At 32.3% G+C, this 21,809-nt stretch overlaps 2 protein-coding genes across 5 annotated transcripts; both read right to left on the reverse strand.

Moving 5' to 3' along the window:
* Positions 1–4: 4 nt before the first annotated feature.
* LOC105348755 (RNA-binding protein 8A) lies at positions 5–2,953 on the reverse strand. Its single transcript, XM_011458322.4, has 6 exons — positions 2,807–2,953; positions 1,451–1,510; positions 1,186–1,263; positions 933–1,069; positions 683–813; positions 5–193 (listed from the first exon to the last, which is right to left on the reverse strand). Exons 1-6 carry the CDS (start codon positions 2,868–2,870, stop codon positions 166–168), a joined length of 498 nt encoding a protein of 165 aa, XP_011456624.1. The 5' UTR covers positions 2,871–2,953; the 3' UTR covers positions 5–165.
* A 5,152-nt stretch (positions 2,954–8,105) lies between these two features.
* Positions 8,106–21,340, reverse strand: LOC105335732 (putative transporter SVOPL). 4 transcript variants are annotated; one of them, XM_066079975.1, is made up of 15 exons: positions 21,210–21,340; positions 17,916–18,118; positions 15,700–15,863; positions 15,203–15,301; positions 15,026–15,097; positions 14,553–14,677; positions 14,371–14,434; positions 13,502–13,627; positions 12,963–13,091; positions 11,573–11,732; positions 11,319–11,399; positions 10,785–10,978; positions 10,070–10,159; positions 9,481–9,594; positions 8,106–9,244 (listed from the first exon to the last, which is right to left on the reverse strand). In XM_066079975.1, the coding sequence occupies exons 2-15, from the start codon at positions 18,040–18,042 to the stop codon at positions 9,230–9,232; spliced, it is 1,560 nt and encodes a 519-aa protein (XP_065936047.1). In that variant the 5' UTR covers positions 18,043–18,118; positions 21,210–21,340; the 3' UTR covers positions 8,106–9,229. The 4 variants fall into 4 exon arrangements, with proteins under 4 accessions (XP_065936047.1, XP_011438091.1, XP_011438093.1 ...); XM_011439789.4 differs by lacking the exon at positions 21,210–21,340 and adding an exon at positions 20,539–20,682; XM_011439791.4 differs by lacking the exon at positions 21,210–21,340 and adding an exon at positions 19,197–20,509.
* Between the last annotated feature and the right edge of the window lie 469 nt (positions 21,341–21,809).

The following is a 21,809-nucleotide window of genomic DNA, read 5'->3' on the forward strand; positions in this document are numbered from 1 at the left end:
AATATACCATCAAATAATTGTTCTTTATTGATTCTATTTAAAACAAACACAAAGGTACAAAACATGATGATTTCCTATTTGTAAGACAGAAAAAAACACTGCGTCCAAGTCCTCACAAAATGATAAAAAAAAGTTCATATGAAAAATAATCTGCTAAATTCAATTTCACCGCCTCCTCCCATCTTTTCTTCCCCTTGAATAGAAAAAACAGTTTGCAGCAATAAATTACAATTTTAAAAAAAAACCTGTATCATATAATTTAATACAACAATTGAATGATTTCAATGTTTTCAGTAGTGATGTACAAGTATCAAGAAATTGTCATTATAACAAGATTTGGTAACTTAAAGATTAAAAAAAATATAAGCAACATTTGCAGGTATACTGTAGATTGGCATATAATCATGATGGTTTTGATTTCACTATGTTTGTGATGAATATTTTTTCGTATAAGTAAACGTTCCATGAATACTATTAGTTTTCAAAAATGTTTTATACGCATGTAGAAACAAAGAGATATAACTCTTGCAGCGAAAAATCAAAATCATTGCTGTTGGTACATTGTACATCGTCAAATTTCAACATCGAATCATGAAATTTCAACGCTGTGGAATTAAAATGATTTACAATATTTTATTACATTAAAAGTACTGCTATTTTTCTTGAGAAATTTATCACTCACCTTCCTTTCCTTGGGCCCCGCACAAAACACCAGTCCACATTGATTTTCTGGCCTAGGATTTCTGATCCATTTAATGCATCCATTGCTGCCTGTGCTTCTTTGAAAGTTTCATACTCCACTAATGCATAACCCTAGTGCAAAATTGTGGAAAAAAAGTATTTTATTCAAAAACAAGAAGTAAGTGAAAGTTCTCATTCTCCTTATTTCTTAAATACAATGTACAAATCTCAGAATATATAGAGTTTCTCACCTTGAGAAAACCTGTACGTCTGTCCAGGTTAAGGTGAAGGTTTTTTATCGTGCCATAATCTGCAAATTTATCATGAACGTCATCCTCCTGTGCCTCTTCATGTACACCGGTCACAAACAGGATCCATCCTTCAACAGCTGGAAGAATAACATTGTCTTACTGAACATTTCCAGTGCTACAGTAAGTATTATGTGTTTAATGCAGATTGTACCACTAAATGACCTTTACAGTGTAATTGATAATGGCTACTCACATCTCTGAGGTCCAGGTCCCCCCTCCTCATCCACATCCATGGCTTCATAGTCTTCTACACCACTGCGTGTTGATCCATCTGAAAATGAGGTTAAAGTTTTTGAATTTTGCTAAAATTTAGGATTAATTTAGTCAAAAAGTTATGTTATATAAATTGACATACCTAATGTATTACAATTAAAGTGAGGTAAAAATAAATATGATTTAGATTTCTATACACAATGCTAATTAACTACATGTACTACAGTATATTTTATATATCATACCTGCTCCAAAGCCTCTTCCTTTCCTCTTTTTAGCCTTCTCTTTTAACTTCAATAAACCCTCTGAAAGAAACAAGATGGCTCTCAAATGTACCGGTAATTAAATTTGGCCTAGTTTAGCCCAGCATCTTTATTTTTCAATTCCTTTACCAATTTTTAAGCCATGTTTTAAACACTTTGAGGCAATACAATCAAATACAGGTAAGAAGCAACCAAAACAAATATGTACTCTTTGACTTCATAAAATTCATTTTTATGTTAGTTTAGTGAAATTATTGATTATTACAGCTACTACATGCCCAAAGATTGGGGCCGTTTGTCCTGTTTAGTAATCACTCCTATACATCTACTCCCTCCAGTTCAGATTCAATCTACCCAGGTGAGTCAAACTACTAACTATCAAATTCATACCACTCCAAAATATAAACAAATAGAGACCCCAATTATGATAGAAAAGGAATTGTGATGCATCAGCATTCAGCAACAGAACCATGACATAAGATATTACTACACCTGGAACAGATTTTAGTTACTGTAAAAGTGCTTAGAGTCCTAAGTTTTTAGAAAATTCAAATTCAATATTTACAATTACCAAGTGTATCATTAATTGCAAGGCCATGAATGGCCATTGAAAGTGATTAAGATCTTCATTTTTGTTGTTTTGAAGTTCTGTATATGTTGTGTTTACTTAGATTATTTAGTGATTAATCTGACAAATCTATCAGTATTATTCTTCTTCCATCGATCTGCATACCACCATCTGGCATAGTGTCATGAATATATCATAGTATTGATTGACAACTTAAAAGCTTTGAATCTCACTTGGGATTTTTTTTTTGGGGGGGGGGGGGTATTTTATGCGGTTGTAACCTTAACGTGTACAGTGTAAATTTCCCACCAGGCATATATATCCACCTTTACACTTTCAATTCTACATCTAAGTATAATCCAACTTCGCCAAAAAAAATAATTAAAATTACAACAGCCTGAAAGATTTAACATTTAAGTTGAAATTTTATTTCCTTAAGCAATGAATTAAGTAGATATTTTACCTAATAAGAAAACACTCTCAACAGAAACGTAATGAAATCAGGGTGTCAATAGCAGAGGAAATTCAGGTAACCAAAGCAAATATTGATAGAGGTCCATTGTTATATTCAAATGAATGTTTAAAACTATATCAAACACAAAGGAATTTTCTTATTCTAATGAAAATACAGTGAAATCGCTGGTAAATCTAGTCAACAATTCGTTTGGCGTCCTCATCTTACCCTATCACAACTTTCACATTTTAGAAGATGATAACGCAATTTTAGCTATAGAAATTTACGCGTCACATACACATAATATTGAACTTACGATCTCCCTCTTCATCTACTTCAAATTCATCCCCACCCTCTTGTAAATCTAACACATCAGCCATGCCGCCGGTTTTTTGTGTTTTCAATTCTACAGGAAGTCCACTTTATAAAGTAATACTCAAACCAAGCGTATTTCGAATCCGGCAAAAATCTTAGTTTTAAGAATTTTTGCGCTTTGTAATTTTTTTTATTCATAGGCATTTTGTCATTGCTGTTGACAAAAGTATTAAAAATTTGAAATCCACAGGTTTTTAATATAAAAAAAAATCAAACTTGTGAAGCAGCCAATTTTTACGGTGGCTGTCATATAGGACATACAAGTATGCTTGAGATATTTTTTTTATTTTTACTTTTATTTCGTGGGAACGACTATTTTTTCGTGGCAACGACTTTTATTTCGTGGCCACGAAATAAAAGTCGTTGCCACCATAATATCTCAAGCATGTGTCCTATGGCACCCACCATAAATTTTAGCATTCTTTGATATATGAAAATCGTGGAACAGCAAATGAGCGTTCTGCACTTTGGTTTTCTCAGAAATTTCGCAACGATTGTATAAGAAAAGCCAGAACTTGACGCAGGTTGTGTAGTATTTTTTCTTACAACACCCTTCCTTCCACAACTGAACCACCATAGCTATCACTTTTTAGATGGTTTAAATGTTATACAGATAGAAAAGGCAAATACAACAAAATAACAAAATACCAACAATTAACATTGTCTGTATAGTAATTGGTTTATTCATTTTAATATAATATGAAATTTCTTAAAATTATATCAATTTAAAAATCCTTACTTAATGAAAATTATTATTTCACGGAAAAAGTTTCTTTGAAAGCAAATCTAGAAATTCGAAGTTTGATCTACCGTAAACGCCAAAAATATATACTTAACGAGGCCGGGTCTAATTTGTTCTGCCCTAGATTTTTGGATGAAACTTTTTACATGAATTTCTACTGATATAATTATTATTTTAAGATTAAAAACTAAGACATTTACCACACCGTTTGTTTAGGGGGTCATCTCAAAGTGTGTTAATCTTTAGCATAGGACCCTATGGGATTTTGCTTGAAAAATATCAATTTTGCATATTTTTTACATTTTTTCAAAACTTCTGCCCTATGGATTTCTTTTTCTGTTCTACAAATTCAAGTTATTGCTAAAAGGCATCTAATGGTCAAATAAAAAAAACCTTTTACCTCCTGGTTTGTTCCAGGGGTCTTATCAAAGTTGATTTTTGTATGCCCAATTTCCCAGATTCGTCAGATAATGGCTATTTTTTATTTGACAAAAGCGGAAAAGGTGATCTAAATAGTAATATTAAAACATTCAGACATATTTAAGTAATAAAAAAATATATAACATCACATATTAAGGGTCATTGATATAAAATACATGGTTACTGTCTGAAATATATGAATTTAGCTATATTTAGGCGGGTTAAGAAAACGTGACAGAAGGCTAGGCTTGCTGAACCCTCTTCACGTTTTCGACCCGAGCCCAAATATAGTTTATACTTCGAGACATTTATGTTTATTCCACAATATAACATTATTTTTACGCATCAAACGAGATATTTTCAACAATTTTCGCTGAATATCTGCAGTTGAAACTATCACGCCATGGCGTCAACCAAGCAAAAAGATGACGTCACAATACAAATGAAACGCTGCGTGAAAGCGTGCGTACTCGTTCTGTACTCGGCCTCGTTAAAGTACAGTACAAGTTTGTAAGACGTAAATACAATGCACATCTACATAATTATTTACCAAGAAGTAAATAAAAAAAAATAAACTACATGCATTGAACACATTAATAATCAAATGTAAAGTTCTATGAATACAATGTAATACAATGTAATATACTTTCTAATGACTGCGGTAGAAGGTGCATATATACATCACAGACTGTCATAAAAATCACTCCACCTTTGAACAGAAGCGACAAGCATGTCTGTTTCAACGTCTTCAACAGAACCACTGGTTTCCCGGGATTTTTTAGAAGGTGCTTCTTTAGTCCTCTCCTTTCCCGTGCCCCGTACTTTCTTCGGATTGCGTCCTGGCGTACACGTCTTCAACGTCTTTGGTTTCTCGTTTCTTTCGTAAGTCTTGGACCCAAAGTAGTAAAGTTTTAAGTCCTTTGTGGTCAAATATGGTTGTGGTTCTGAATCTCTGAGAGTCTTGCGAATGTTCGTTTCGTTATGTTTTCTTGACATATCGTCCGCCTTATTGGATCTCTTCCCTCTGTATCAAAACTCGAAGTGACGGGGGTTTAGTGCAAGAGTCTTTAAAATTCTCGGACTTGAACGAACAGTTTTGAATAAAAGCAGTTTTTCTTACAAATTTCCTTCTTGGATCAACAGCGATGCTCTTCTAAATGCTGATTCTGTAAAGCAAACCAGCATTTAAATACAGAAAAGGGACCGTCTCATCCACACCCTTGTGACGTCACTGAAATACAATATCTTTATTTTGATATCCGATTAATGGTACTGTCAATTAATTTAGGAACCAATGTATTGTTTAATTGCGCTGTCTTTTAAATTGCATTGTTTGTGTTTTCTTAAAATAAATTAAGGATGTCCGCATTGTTTAAAATTAGGAAGATAAAGGTTAGACACAAATCTCGGTCAAAATTTCAGGTGAACAATTGTAGTTTTGTAAGGAGTTTCATAACATTTATCTAGATTTGGGGGGGGGGGGGTCTAAAAGGAGAGAGAGAGAGAGAGAGAGAGAGAGAGAGAGAGAGAGAGAGAGAGAGAGAGAGTTTGTAGAAAACGTGGAAAGAAAGGCTTCTTTAATAGTTGTTTAATAAATCGCTAAGAAAATTATGTGTATTTATTTCAAATATTTTTGATGCTGTCTGCTCCTCTTAGTTGTTTTCCTATTATGAACCTTTATACCAAAATCTTACATAAGTAGTGATTCTATAGTCTGTCCTTTTTTATTTATATTTTTTCCCTGTATGAAAATGTACCTGTTTGTATATATGTACCTCTGACGATTTGTATTTGCGTGTATTATATATATATGTTCCTCTTGTACCAAATTATTTGGTTTGAGCGAATAAACTGAACTTGAACTTGAAAAATCCGAATAAGTCATTTAGAACAAAAGCCTTGCAGTTAGCTATGGTAGATATACAGACATCTGAAAGATTTTTTTAACTGGAGAAGTGAGACAATAAGTGCTTACATGTACATGCCTATGTATAAATATTAATTTCTTTTCTTCTTACTCAACTACAATATTAGTATTCAATCTTAAATATTTGTTGGTTGTAAATTATAGGTAGTGATGGCTGACGATCACACTCTGGCTGTGTCTACATCGGAAGTTTCTTTATTCAAACGCAAACCACAAAGCTAACCCTGGCTACACTGTAGTGTAACAAATATCCAGTGTGTACTGTAGACGATATTAGAGAGGTTGAGAATTCTAACGTGTACGGGTACGTGTACGTGTACTAGGGGAATTATCTAAATTCTTCGCGTATTACGTCATCAGTTTTTGTGACGACAAAGTTTCTACACGTTTTCTAAACTTGTAGACTGTCGTCTACACGTAAGTACAAACTTGTAACTTTTACAACAAATATAATCTAATTGATGGGTAAATATATTCTTGTGATACATTACATAGATTTTTAAACTTCATTTGCATGCAAATTGATAAGAAATTCACCTTTAAAGTAGATCCAGTGTTCTGTGACGTCACACTTTTTTGTAAAACTTTGATTTTTTTAAAAATTGTGCAAGATAGTTTTATTTATTTTATGTGAGTATAATCACATGGATGTAATTAATTAATTATTGGTAGGTTCAAGATATTTTCGCACTTAATTTTATACTAAATTTCCAAATGTTTATATATTTTATCTATGCAAAGGGGAAATAACTCTTTTTCTGACTTTTCTCTCAGTTGTATGTCTAAATGCTATAGTTTTTCTTATTCCAACGATTAATTTTAAAATATTTTTGTAATTTTAGTTTTATGATAAAGTTGACATTATAATTAAACAAGAAAAACAAATTTCTGCCTACAAGATTTAACTTTTAACAACAAAAAAATACATTTTTCTAATGCTAAAATATGCTTTAGTTTATGTTTATCTGGCATCTCAAAAAGTGTGATGACATGCATATTTTTTCCAACAATTGATGACATTGAAGTCTATTAAGTCGAAATCAGTTCGGTTTTTCAACTTTTCTCAGAGAATTTTACGAGTATGGAGCTACCTTAATTCAAAGTGAATTAAGTAAATTCATGTCAAAAAACTGCGTCGAAATTTACGTATACGTTTATATCCTACAAGTTATGAAATCTCAAATGATGAATTACAAAAACGTGTACTTGTACGTGTAGTTATAACACACGTACGCGTACCCGTACACGTTTTAAATCTCAACCTCTCTATTGTCTGGATATAAACGTGACAGTTGTCGTGTACTTAGTCTATCATGACAAACGTGCATTGTAGCACAACCCGAACAGGCCGAAACGGGTTAAGGGTTTATACCACATGTGGGGTGTTTGGGGTGCACAAAGTGCTGTTTTGCAAGACGTTTCATAACTCAACTCTAATAAACTTTGTCTGACTTACAACCCTAGTAATAAACTTTGTCCGAGTTCCTGCTCCATTAAAAAATTAATTTTATAATTTTTGTAAATTAGACACCATCCTTAGATTATGATATATAATTGTTAGGAAATAAATGTTATATTTCATTTTTTTTTCACATTTACGCGTACTCTCTTAATTTCTATGAGTAACCAGTCACTGCATAATGTGGCATAATACCCTGAAGTGATACAACATTATACACTCACATGTATTCACATCCCTCTATTTTGTACGGAAATTAATTGTAATCCACAGTTGTATAGAAACTGACAGGACTAAATCTACAAGATCCAGTTCTAACCAGTTTATTGATTTGTTGAAACCATCAGCAACTAAGAAAATTCATGACCTGCACATACATGTAGGTAATAATCATGATGGTGTTGATCAAACTCAAATTCCCATATATAAGACGATTTGGTGTTTCTTTTATCTAAAGCACTGGTGTACCTTGACAATAATTTAATTACTCTTATAACCTAATCAAAGAGGTTGTTTTATTACAGATTGAATATTATAATATTGTGAGCCAACCAACATACAGAAAGAGGGAATGTTTCCCTTCAAACATTGACTCTCTTGATTTTACACGTCCTTACATTATATACATCACACGTACATACTTATCATATCAAATAACATTCCATTAATTCATATTTAAAAACAAAAGAATCTGGAATTTGATATTTTTATTCAGACAAAATAAGCTTAGAGCATTGTAGTTCTAAAAAATAAATTAAAAAAATATTTTCTTTTAATATCCTTCATAAAAATGGTAAAAATTATATATTTACATTCTGTGTACATTTTCCCTTATGTTTGCATTTTAAATTTACTACATTTTAAAATTAACATTTAGCCTTGTCACAGCACATGAGCACAAGTATAATATTATCATGCATTTGAATATATCTATCATTATATGATTAAATGAAACACATTTAGCCTTGTCACAGCACATGAGCACAAGTATAATATTATCATGCATTTGAATATATCTATCATTATATGATTAAATGAAACGTTTTAACTTACATAACCATTTGATATGTACTTATGAAAAATAATATCTTTTCATAAACAAAAAAGATTTTTCTCGACAAAGTTTCTGACACTGATATTTTTTTCGCTGAAGCGAACTAAATAACATGTTGATATGGCTGTTCCATGTATATTTCACAACCCTGACTAAGAGCGTGTAAAACGCTCTAAAGCAATAATAAACAAATATTTATAAAAATAAACATCAATATGAATATAACTATAAGCATTGAATGTTTATTTTTGGATGTTGTCAGGCCTATAACACACTAAGTCATGCTCACAAAAGATCATGCCCTGCAGACAAATTAAAATACCCCGCTCACACACAGTACATGGTATTCAATTTGTCTGCATGGCCTGGTTTGTGATAGGACTTATGACATCCAAAAATAAACATTAAATGTTACAAATTGCAAATTCTACTTACTGGTATATACATGCATTGCTATGTAAGGGTTTTAAATAAAGCTTTAAAAATATAATTGCCAAGCTGTGTAAAGGAGTAAATACATGTATATATATATTAAAAATAATCATCTGCATTGATCGATTTTCTTTGCCTTCGAGTATGTTAAAAGATTGAGTTTTAATCTGAGTAAAAACATCGTGTTGTAAAACTTGCACATTGAGGTGCTGATGAAAGACTGCATTGAGATACAACCTCCATTAAGGAGTTAATCCTGCTCTTCATCGAGATACAACCTCCATTAATGAGTTAAACCTGCTCTCTTGAAGTCATGTTGTCTCTGTGTGTTTATCTTATAGATTGCTGCAAATACATTAAGTTTGGATAAATCAACTACCAAAGCTTTGCAAAACATTATACAGTACTTTATAATCTTCCTAATCAACACTGAACTTTTCTATTTCTTCATATTTAATTCTAATTACGGTAATCAACAGTTACAATTACATGTATATATAGCTTATAACTTAAACTGACAATTTCCTCACCCTTAATCTTGGTACATGTCCTATAAATATAGTAAAACTATTCAAATTTACCGGTAGTACTCTTCCCTTGGTTTCTATAGGTAAGAGAATTGCACACACTGAGGCCAGCAAACCTAGAGATCCATACACCCATACAGCTGCTGTCAAAGATTTATCCAGTAAAACCTACAAGTACATATCCTCATAATGCAATCTGATTAAAATCAGACCCTCCATCCGCTCCTTGTTCTCCTACCTCGTGTAATCAGATAGCTCATAATGAAAAATAAAGTTTGCAAGTTCACTGTACAACTTCCATCTAACATACCCTAGACAATGTTAAACATAATGAATAGAAATGTGTGTTCTTATTAACAAGAGGGACATAACTTTAATAGAGAGGAAATCATTTTTCATGTTGCTTTTTCTAAAATAATCTGCTAAAAGTTGCTCAGCACTGCACAGAAATGTGACAGTATCACAGTATCAAAATTATGTAAATGGTTAAATGTAAACTGGTACATGTGCATTAAACTGTCCACCATTTGTCTTCATATCTGAATATACATTGTACAAATGTACATTATACTAGTATCATACAGATTTTTTACATGTACCGGTACATAAATATGAGTCTTATTTTTATGCTTGGGCAACTCACTTGTGCAACAAAAGGAGTCAACATGGCACCAACTCGAGCCCAGGCAGAGGCTAGTCCTATTCCCAGTGTCCTAATGGTGGTGGGATACACCTGAAATATATGAGAAATCTCTGTCTGATTTCATCGTGATTTCCCAGCCCTTTGGTTCTGTATTTGTCATTATGGCTTTTAAGATCACGATCTATTAAATGAAAGGTGCCTACAGGCTTATGAAATTTAAGATATGAATTCTTTTAATGATGCTTCATAACAATTGCTTTGTTTGATAAGGTGTATCAAGGTTTAATTTCTTGGTAAACACAATGCAAAATCATGTTTAAACTGTCGTTTACAATGAAATATAAAAAAAAAATATGGTAATGAAATATTCATGTATCAAGAATGTCTAAAGTCTCTCAAAATGTGGGATATAAAATGTTCTTGACCTACTCTTTGAATTGATGTCAAATTGAAAATAGGTATTCTGATTACTTTTCCCATGCTTTAATATAGAATGTCAAAAAATGTCTCATTAATTTCAACATACTGGTATTTCCTTTAAAACCTTAACACATCAAAGTGACATTCAGAAAATGCATCTTCACCTTGTGAGAGTAAATTCATGGATGTTCTACGCAAGAAAACCACATTAGTGGGTGAGAATTCAAAAGTAATAGCATTTTATCATACTGTTTGAAATTAAACATTAAAAAGAATACAAAAGTAATAAACAAACCTCTGCAGTGTATATGTAAACAAAATTAAACAATCCTTGAGATAATCCCCGCACCATGAACATGATAACGGTCAGCAGGCTTTGTGGCATTTTCACCTGGAGAAGGAGGAAAAAGATGGCCATTCCACAGCTGTTGACAGCACCAGTGTAACGTCGGCCAATCCGATCAATCAGCAGAAGGTTCAAGGGGAGAGCTGCATCAAGATTATCACTGAATTCTTTACAATATATGTATATATGATATGCAATTTACAAAATGATAGACAACGTCAAAGTAAATGTTATTTTTGATTGCTCTTCCAAATTTCATGTGATAAAATTATGCTTTTAAGAGAAAATAGACACTGACATCAAACTACTGTATATCAAATGATGCATTAAAGGCATGCAAAAAAGGAATATTCATTTTTACAAGATTATAGTATGGTAAAATTAATGTTAAGTTCATAATAATATCATGCAAAATAACTGAACAAATCATGTAAATTATTGTACATACATGTATGTATATAAATTTGGATGCCCATTACATACCTATAAACTCTCCAAAAGTAGATACCAACATAGTTATATAGTCATCATGTTTCAGCAGATTACATTTACAGCTTTCAGCATCTGCAATATTCAAATTCATAAAGAGTAAATACAGAGTAAATGTAAGAACAATGCAATTTGAACTCTACTGCAATGAGGTTGTAGTTTTTGGCACATACCAGGTACACAAAGCACAAGCATTGACAAGTGTTCATTCAATGTTCAGGGGTGATAAATAGTCAGGGGAGACCTACCCTTTGAGTTTTCCCCACTGTTGTGGATTTGTAGAATTTCTGCGCTGGCTAGCACCATCCCATAGTAAGAGAACGCAGTGACAAACCACATCAGCCACATCTGTAAGGACGTCCGGCGATATTCTGGCGACATCAAATCAAGAAAGTTTCCCCGAGTTCCCTGTTACACCAAAACCCCAAAAATATAAGCATAGGTTTTACTAAAATTTGGCATAAAATGATAAAAAAAATCTAAATATCCAGTAAACATTGGGTATTTGTATGTGATTTGATTACACAAAAATACATGCTTACAGGTCTCTTTGCAGAATCAATATTTGATCATTACTGCAGTCAATATAATTTTTTAGTTGTTCTGTTTATACCGGTATGTGTTTATGGCATCATGTTTGTTTTGGATATTATAATTCATTTGAAGAATCATATTATCATTGAATAAAAAAACAGATTATAATTCTGATAAACAAGATATCTGTGAGCCAATGCTCACTAGTGATACCCCCGCTCTGATGTGAATATGCAAAATAAGCAAAGTCGACATTTAACAGAAAGCTGGCATCCGATTGGTACAGAAATATATCCCACAATATGGCATGCCTATACAAATAGTGTGTTAAAATTTCAAGCATCTGCGATAAATAGCTGCTGAGAAATCTTTGAGGAAAATTTGTTTGAAAATTTTGGCTAAAAATAAACAAAGTCATTATTTAACAGGAAGTTGACGTCTGATTGATACGAAAATATATCCCACAATATGGCATGTTAAAACAAATAGTGTGTTAAAATTTCAAGCATCTGCAATAAATAGTTGCTGAGAAATCTTTGACGGAAATTTGTTTGAAAATTTTGGCTAAAAATAAACAAAGTACTCATTTAATAGGAAGTTGAAGCCTGATTGGTACAAAAATATATCCCACAATATGGCATGCCTATACAAATATTGTGTAAAAATTTCAAGCATCTGCAATAAACAGTTGCTGAGAATTCTTTGACAAAAATTTGCTTGAAAATTTTGGTTAAAAAATAAGCAAAGTCGTCATTTAACAGGAAGTTGATGTCCGATTGGTAAAAAAATATATCCTACGATATGGCATGCCTTAACAAACACTGTGTAAAAATTTCAAGCATCTGCGATAAATAGCTGCTAAGATAAATGCGACAGAAATTTTTGTTATGGACGGACAGACAGACAGACAGACGGACGGACGGACAGACTGACAGACAGACAGACACACACACAAGGGTAAAACAGTATACCCCCTCTCCTTCGGAGCGGGGTATAATGAGTCCCTAATGAAGGGACATACATGTATGACATGAAGAAAAATTTAAAAATACATGTACAAAATTTAATCTACATTTGTGTTCCTGAATTTCAGAGATGTCTTACACTTTTGGACACTGTCAGTGTTCCTTTTGGGAGACTGGCCTTGTTAATTTTGGCAGCTTTCTGTAGAACGCTAAGTGCCCTGTCCTTCTCTCCTGCAGCAACAAGATATCTAGCTGATTCTGGCAGTAGCTGAAGTTAGAATGTTCAACAATTGTGTCATTGAGATTCTTTAAAATAGTTCTGGAAAGTTTTATTTGCATAATTTTTTAACTTAAAATTGCTGAGACATTCCAATTCCAATATTGAATACAATTAATCAATGTAATAGCAAGTGGCTTAAAAACAATACATTAATTTTCAGAGCTTACCTGTTATTCTTGCCACATAATATAATTATCAAACTTTATATTAAGATTAATATAATCTTTTAGGTTATATATGATATTCTCTTTTTACACCTTTTTATTGGAAAAACTGCAAACAGTACATGCATGCACCATTGACCAAAAAACTTTGAATCTTATCATGATAAAGAATTATGTTTTATTGCTAATTGTTTGCATTACTAACTTGTGCATAAGTTATGAATGATAGCCTACCTTAAGTAAGATACAGATGAGAAATGATGGAATGGCTGAGAGGGCAACAAGCCATCTCCATCCCAGGGTTGGAATGACTAGAGAAGCTACAGTTATCTCAAACAAAGTCCCCATTGCCCACGCTATCTACAATAGTAAAATGACTGACTCAACTCAACCCGCAAAGAAAACTGTACAAAAGTACATTACTGGTATATACCATGATTTATCACGTTTTTTTCAATATACGGTGGATATCACTCATGGGATAAATTTTTTATATTCCACTGTGTGTTCTTCCACCATGTGACGTCATAATTAAACATTATGAAGTTTCAGGCGGATGATTGACGTAGAATGACAAAGCAACAAAACAATTCAGTTGAAAAGTGTAAAGTTGTAAATGTGAAGCATTTAATGCTGTTTTATTTTTTTTCCATGTGTTTATAAAAATATGCTCAAAAATGAAATGTTTCTTTAATCTTTAAGGAACTTTTTTTTCATGCGTAAAGTTCTTGATGTCTTGTAGTAAATGTGTTGTGCGGCTCACAATAAAAGATTGAGGTTTATAACAAGATATGTGGTAAAACATGTGATAAAAAAAATCTCTCATGATTTGCAATGGTATATGATTTTTATCCAACTTGTTGTGTTTTTTTAATCCCCTTGCAAAGGCTCGGGGATAAAAAAAACCTCACACAACTCGTTGGATAAAAATCATATACCATCGCAAATCATGAGATATCCTATTTATGTACAATGTATATCTACCATAAATTGTCTTAAAAATAACCCTGTCAGTAGCCATAGTAAAGTTGTATGAGGCCATGCAAGAATTAAATAAAATTGGTCAAAGTTTATACAGCAAAACGCTAACTAGAAATACTTACACCACCAATTTGCAACATTTTGGCCCTTGACTTTGAAGGTAAAAACTCTGTAAGTAGGGCAAAACTGAAAGAAATCAAATATGATTAATGCCACTTTCTTGATTCAATGCGTGCTTCTAAAGAATGTTTAAAGTATGTGCAAGAGGTAATGAGGGGTGATGTGTACACTGACAAATGCTTACCTTTGAGGAGAGCCTGCTAGTCCTGCTCCAACAAGACCACGTAAAATAAGCACCCACATAAAGGACGGACTAAAGGTGGTCAGAAAACCAAAGTACCCGATCCACAAGGTCACCATGTACAGCGTCTGGAAGGCACAGTAATCAAACTAATATAGGCATTGGAAAAAGAATTAAGTCTCTCTGCACGTACTGTATACAGGGTAATTTTTGTCCCTTGTTATTTTCACCCTTCTACACTTGCAAACAGTTTCTCCCCATTTTTAATTCACCCAGACACAGTTGTGTTTAAAGAGAGATAATTTAAGACATTGAAATTCGCCTAGATTTAAATTTGCCCATTCACATCGAGGACAAAAGGGGTGAAAATAAAACGGGGGCGAATATTTTCCTGCAGATAGTATTTAATTTCTGTTAATGGGTAATGATGTATGCAATATGAGCAGGTGTTTATTTCAGTAAATGATTGCACTTACCGTTTGTCTGCCATATTTGTCGCCTATAAATCCCCACACAGGTGCCAGTAAACACATCCCAATAAATACAACCTGTGAAATTGCAGGGTTTTTTTTAAATCCTGGCATATTAATTACAATGCGATAACAATCTACCATTACACACAACATAACAATTTAGTCTTGAGTTAGACTTACAGTGGTTAAAAAGGCAACATGGTAGTGATCTAGCTGCCATTCACAGCGCAGCACCGGGGACAACACTGCAAGCAACATCATTTCCAATGCATCAGCAACCTCCAAACATAGAAAAATTGGTTAGGACTAGACTCAAAATACTTGTAAAGTCCTTTTAATTATTTTCACTGTAAGCAAATGAACTCTCTTATTTTGTTTTAGATAACTCCTCCCTTTCCCAAAGGTACAAAACCATGGGTACACATGTATTGTCATGGAAAATGTATTTATTTCAAATACAACATGAACCTCATTGTGTACTTAATTGTGTGTAATTATTAAGAAGATTGGTTATTATAAAGAACTCGCAATCTTCTTATATATAAACTGTCTGTTAACTGTTAAATATAACACAGGGTCAAACGTTATAATAACTTAATAGGGCAAAACTAATACATTTTGAGTCAAAGTTAACCCAGTATACAGCAACTTCATATTTGAAACATTTGTTTACTTACAGTGAACAAACCACATATTATGTAGAGACGAATCTGGAAAAACCCAAATCCAATAGATTCAACAGCATCTTCGACTGTGAAGACATTTCCTCGTTCAGTATCCGAAGTATTATAATTGTCATCAGAATTATCCTCCATTAAGGCCACTTGTTCTAGACTTTCATCTACAGTCAAAATCAGAATTAAAAACAAATGCACTTTTTGTCTATATAAGTAAAAATCTACTAGTAGCTAATAAAACGATAATGTTTCACAATGAAAATGTATATTCATCATTTTGAAGAGGTGCTATTCTTTCACCTTATAGTATTGATCTGGTGTTAACATATAAAGATAAAGCAGATTATACTCTGTTTTTTTTTTCAAATCTAAGGTACTTAATCACATATATCAATATGTTACATGGGAACAGATGATGATAAAGATGATTTACTAAATTAGGTTAAAATATAAAATGAATAATCAATATTATAAATATCTACAAAATATACTTAAATTCCCCATTTAGATTGTGTAGATTTAGAATAAGAACATATAATAAAAGCTGCTCTAAACAGTGCTAATTAAGAATTACAAGAATTAGATCACAAACTTTTATATGCATGCATGGAATAATGCACATTTATAAAGTATTTAAACAGAGATCATGTGATCAATTAGCAAACCACATGCACCTATATAAAGTCCTCTAAATATTTTTTTTTTCTTCAATAAGCAGTTATCATTTATTATTTTTATATAATATTCCATTTAAGGTATTTTACATGTTATATATATATATCAAGTTGTGAATGAAATAAAAAATAAACCATTGAAGGTCATGACTCTTAAAGCTGCATGGTCCTATTTTAGTATCAAATAATTTTCCATAAAAACAAATTATCTCAGAAAGTAATAGACTACGTAGCAATGTTAAGGCGTCCCAGAGCTAAAATACGGCTGGAAAACATCATCGCAAAAATACTTTTACTTGGAATATTTCTTAAAATTTTTGTTACATTTATTGACAACAATGTTAAACATTAAAATTGATGCATTTTTGTGAAGTCATATGTACTTCATAACCACGTGACAGGTGAATCCTAACATTGCAAATGATCTAATTAAATTGCATCGACGCAGGTGATAAATAATATTAAATCATACATATTTTTAAGAAAGATCCCTTGTTATGTCATATACTTTAAAGTTATTGCTTGGGCTTGAAATAGATATTTTGTTTATCAAAGATATTGTTGAAACATTCCAAAAAATCATCATAATAACATTTTTACAAATCAAATGCAATTTACAAAATATTTGAGTAAATCCATAGGTTTCCCAAGCGTGCTTTACATGAGTACCTAAATTCTTTACCAATTTTACGTAAAATATTCTAAAATTGTATTGATCTTTCACCTGCGCCAAGTTGATTTTTACATATGCATTAAAATTTCTTTATTCAGTACGTTGTTTACACATAGCAGGGAGAGTCTCTAAAATCACTAGTTTATAAATAGTCTTTTACTTTAAACGTAGCTTTAAAACTGACGATTATTAGATACTGGTTATTAATATGACTGAATTATGTATGTCTAGTATTAACGACAGCATCTATGTAAAAGAAACATGCGGTTTAATACTGTTTTGATAAAATTCACTTTTAATGTTACGATACATTCCCTGAGAACTATCGACAGGAATGCAGATCGTGATGTCAAAGTTGATTATGACATCATATCGCATGAAGAACAGACAAGTGACTTTCTACACATCAATAGTGGTTTCGTCCCCCGGATGATTAGGTTTAATCAACCTGCATGTTATGCATCCATAAGCATTGTAAACACAGCAAACTTAAGAAATATTAGTGAACAAAATGTGCACTGGTTTATTTTTCATTTTCCAAAACATTATGACCTTTATTCATAGCGCTGACATCATGTCAAAGTCGTAATACAATCATATCCATCTCGATGCAATGGTCAATTTCAATATGGACAAAATAACGCGGAACCCTTTTTGTGTCATTTGGTTTTAAAACAAATTTTGTACATAATTTTTTCACTGAAATATGGTTTGATTGACAGAGGAAACTACAGTAGCTCCAATATCATTAATTATACACATACGTAGCATAACTATCGTAGAATTATGTCACAAAATTTGAAATAAAATTGGACCAAGCAGCTTTAATTTTATATTTTGAATAAGTTTACAAATATTAACTATCTCACCATACAGACTCTCATCATCTCCATCGTGGTTGGAATGTAGTTTGGTGTACTTGACAGATCTATGGTGGCCCTTAGAGGGGAATGAACTGTAGAGTCCTCCTCCTGTGAAGTCTGCTAGGGACTCCATGAGGCTAGATATGGTTTACGGAATCAGTCAATAGGTGCAGAAAACTCCATCTGGTGTTCATCACATTTTACTCTCACTGTATAAATTAATTTTTGGAATATATTTTTCATTTGCAATCCCTAATATAACCTGAAACACTATAACTTATAAATCATTGACAACTTATATTTTTTGATTGAATTGATGCCCACTGTATACAATGATTATCACACATGGTCATCAAATTTTATAAACCTAACTTTGTCACCCACTTGCTCTATGATATGCCATTGAAGGGATAAACATAAACAACTTAGTTTTAACCCAATTTGTATGTTTAAGGTCATGTTTTAATATCGAGTGAAAATGGTTTAAAAATCTTAATAATAGAGAGGTTTAGCAGATCAACGGGTATGCGTACTTTTACGTATAGGTTACAAGTTAGAACTACGCATACCAGTTCACATTACTTTTCTTCTTTAGCAGTTATAACGTGTACTTGTAAATGTTTTAAATATTAATAGTTTTTATATTCCCTTCTGTTAATCTGAGTATTTTAATAGTCACAGTCAAAAACAGAAGGTCGCGAGTGTTGTTTTTATTGAACACCATTGTTTAAAGTAATCATATATGTATGGTTTTTTAACAACGGATAATTAAGAGTCAATGCACGTTTTGCAAGAATTGATCAGTGTACTAAAACCTCTATAACGCAACACATTTTATTGAAAATGTATGTTTCTTGATATCTGTAGTCGCATTAAACATTGAAGCTTTGAACATAAACAGCCAACAAGTAATTATGAGCTACAAGTTCAACTGTATGTGTACTTTGCAATCTAAATGTATGTTCATTCGTGTTCATATGTGTAAAATTTCGTCATTATAAAAACTTATAACTTAATGGACATATTTTTCTTTCTACACTTATCTGTTGGTTTGCTAAACATCTCTAATATTCGATTTTAATGAAATGAAATGATTGCCAGAATAAACATTGGGCCCTAGTAAATCATAATGACCTTATCAGAACAATGGAATGCCTTTTGATTTATTTCCTTTCATACATCTACATATGCTAGTGACAGTCACACAGTGTAAGATTTAGAGTCTAAAGTCTGTCCCAAGATATTAATGCAGCACATTTGGACGATTTTTAATAAAAATACACATACCTGTGAAAGAAGTGCAATTGAAATAGTTGAAAGGGATATTTTCCAACATAATTTCAATAACACATTATCATCTTTCACTTGGAAAAATTCAAAGGAACGAAAACAGATTTCTTACGAAGATTTATAATGGGGAATGTTTACATCTTTTCTCCATTCGGAATACACTTGGAATACATCGCGCAATTTTTCAACGTTAACAACCGGACTTGCTGCAATACAAAATCTCCGTAGACATCACATTTTTTAGCATTGTATTGAAACCTGATAAGCTAACAGGGGCGTTTCGACTGAGAATTCTTGGAAAATTTTCATACTTTTGAATGAACATCCAGGATATCTTGGGACCATATATGGCCAGAAATTAGTCCTGACTTTTACCCCTTTCTATTTGTAACCAGTAACATTGATTACATCGGTAACAATGTTTGATTATGAATGATTTTCAAACTTTGATGTACTTGTGACAGGTTACAGTGGTTACTGGTAACATTGGTTACAAAACAGAGTTAGGTTTGGGTTAGGATTAGGGTTAGTTTAGGGTGAAGATTAGGGTTCGAATTAGGGTTAGTTTAGGGTTAGGATTAGGGTAAGGTAACCATTGTAACCAATGTTACCAATGTAACCAATTTAAAAAAGACCCCCTGTAAATCATGAAAATGACTTTCACCACTGTTACCCTATGTCACAAAGAGAATATAGCTGTTACCATTGTAACCAAATAAAATAAGACCCCCTGCTAAACAGAAAAAGGCTTGTCACCTATGTTACCTCTTGTCACCAATGGATTATAGCTGTTACCATTGAAACCATTGTAACCACATAAAATAAGACCCCTTGCTAAACAGAAAAAGGAATCGTCACTTCTGTTACCTTTTGTCACCAATAGAATATAGCTGTAACCATTGTAACCACAAAAAATAAGACCCCCTGCTAAACAGAAAAAGGCTCGTCACATCTGTTACCTTTTGTCACCAATAGAATATAGCTGTAACCATTGTTACTGGATGAAATTAAACCATCCAGCAGAAAGAAAATAATCAGCTTTGTCATAAATGTTACTTTTGTCACCAGAAAACAGTGCATTGTTACTGGTTACAAATGAAATGGGGTAAAAGTCAGGACTAATTTCTGGCCATATCTACTTGGGACAGAGTATAGATAACTAACGAGTCCAGAAATAATTTTTCATATGGTTTCAAAAATATATTTCTGATTTAGCTTAAGTGATGCATTTAAATCACGAAAATGCACACTTGCATTGCCTCATTTACTATTTCGTTTAAAATACTTTAGAAACTTGTAGAAACATTAAACTTGAGGAAACGTTATTTTGTAAACTAACTTGCATGTGTAGATGTGTCACCGGAACTCGGGAAGTCGCTGTGTAAATGATGAACCAAAAACGAGGTCATGCGATAAGACTACGGAAAATCTCTTGCAGGAATATACATTATACATGTATTAGCTAGTAACATTGGTACATACGTCCCCGTACAAATCTTATATTTTTTATCTAACCAAATAATATTCTTTTCCAACTCTTTTAATGATTTTTTGGACTGGATCCAATGAGTAAAAAAAAAAAGAATCTTTTTGATAGACACACAAGTTTTTAACAAAGTAATTATAAATAATTACAATTTATTACTAGATTTATTTGTGAAATCTGGTAAGGAGATGTAATGTAAAACTTTCGTTCTTTTCCCACTCGCATCGGGTTTTATGATTGATATTGATTTTGAAACTGAGAACATTTTTTTTTTTATAATTTTTGCATGACTTCAAGTGCACATATAATGCAATTTCCATTTAATGTATAGTCGACATTACATCAACAGTTCAATGTTCACTACATTGATATAAATTCACAATGAAATGCATCATTGAACAGTAAGTGTAGGAAGCAGATCTATTGAAATATTTTAAATCACGCCATTAGTTCACAGATTCTAATGTAACACACTTCATGATTAAGCTGAATATGAAATGCAAAGATAAATCAATTGACAATACCTGGGAAAGAGAAGGGAAAAATCATGACGAGTATAAGCCACAATTTTTCCAATTCTTTGTTATCATCTATTGCATCAGGATTCAACTTTCGTCACTCGTGTCAACCGGTCCACAATCTTCAGACTGCTATAAAATTGTTCAGTACATAGATCTGTATTGACTGAAGCTCCGATGCACATGTTGTGTACATATACTATGATGGAAATGTTTTATGGTACTGTTAATATTGTATTTTACCAGCGAATATTCTATTAAACGCATTAATTTTTTTTTTAAAAAATTAATACAAAATGCATTTTGATTTTTAAATATAATCACATTTTAACATAATTTCTTTTAAAGACAATGCCAGTAAAAGTAACAGTTCATCAAAATAATACCTCTTAGATGAAATAACATTACATAAAACTGACTACATAAAAACAAATTCAGAGAATGCCAGTTATCAGAGTAATTTATTTAGATTTTTCCTGACGTTTCGCGGAGAATATGAAAAACGGGGATGGAGGTGCCATAAGTTGACCCGTGGTGTCCTGGCCGTAGTATTAGCAAAAAATGACAGGCCCTATATCATATTCTCATTTTCATTTTTATCTTTAA

Source organism: Magallana gigas, chromosome 3 (assembly GCF_963853765.1).
Source record: "Magallana gigas chromosome 3, xbMagGiga1.1, whole genome shotgun sequence".
In the NCBI taxonomy this organism is placed as follows: Eukaryota; Metazoa; Mollusca; class Bivalvia; order Ostreida; family Ostreidae; genus Magallana; species Magallana gigas.

Coding starts and splice junctions, on each gene's coding strand:
- LOC105348755 (XM_011458322.4), bottom strand. CDS start 2,870: ATGGCTGATGTGTTAGATTTACAAGAGGGTGGGGATGAATTTGAAGTA. Junction 1,511..2,806: donor AGTAGATGAAGAGGGAGATC/GTAAGTTCAATA, acceptor TGTTTCTTTCAG/AGGGTTTATTGAAGTTAAAA. Junction 1,070..1,185: donor GGGACCTGGACCTCAGAGAT/GTGAGTAGCCAT, acceptor TTATTCTTCCAG/CTGTTGAAGGATGGATCCTG.
- LOC105335732 (XM_066079975.1), bottom strand. CDS start 18,042: ATGGAGTCCCTAGCAGACTTCACAGGAGGAGGACTCTACAGTTCATTC. Junction 15,302..15,699: donor TAATATGTGGTTTGTTCACT/GTAAGTAAACAA, acceptor CTATGTTTGGAG/GTTGCTGATGCATTGGAAAT. Junction 10,160..10,784: donor TTTACATATACACTGCAGAG/GTTTGTTTATTA, acceptor CATATATTTCAG/GTGTATCCCACCACCATTAG.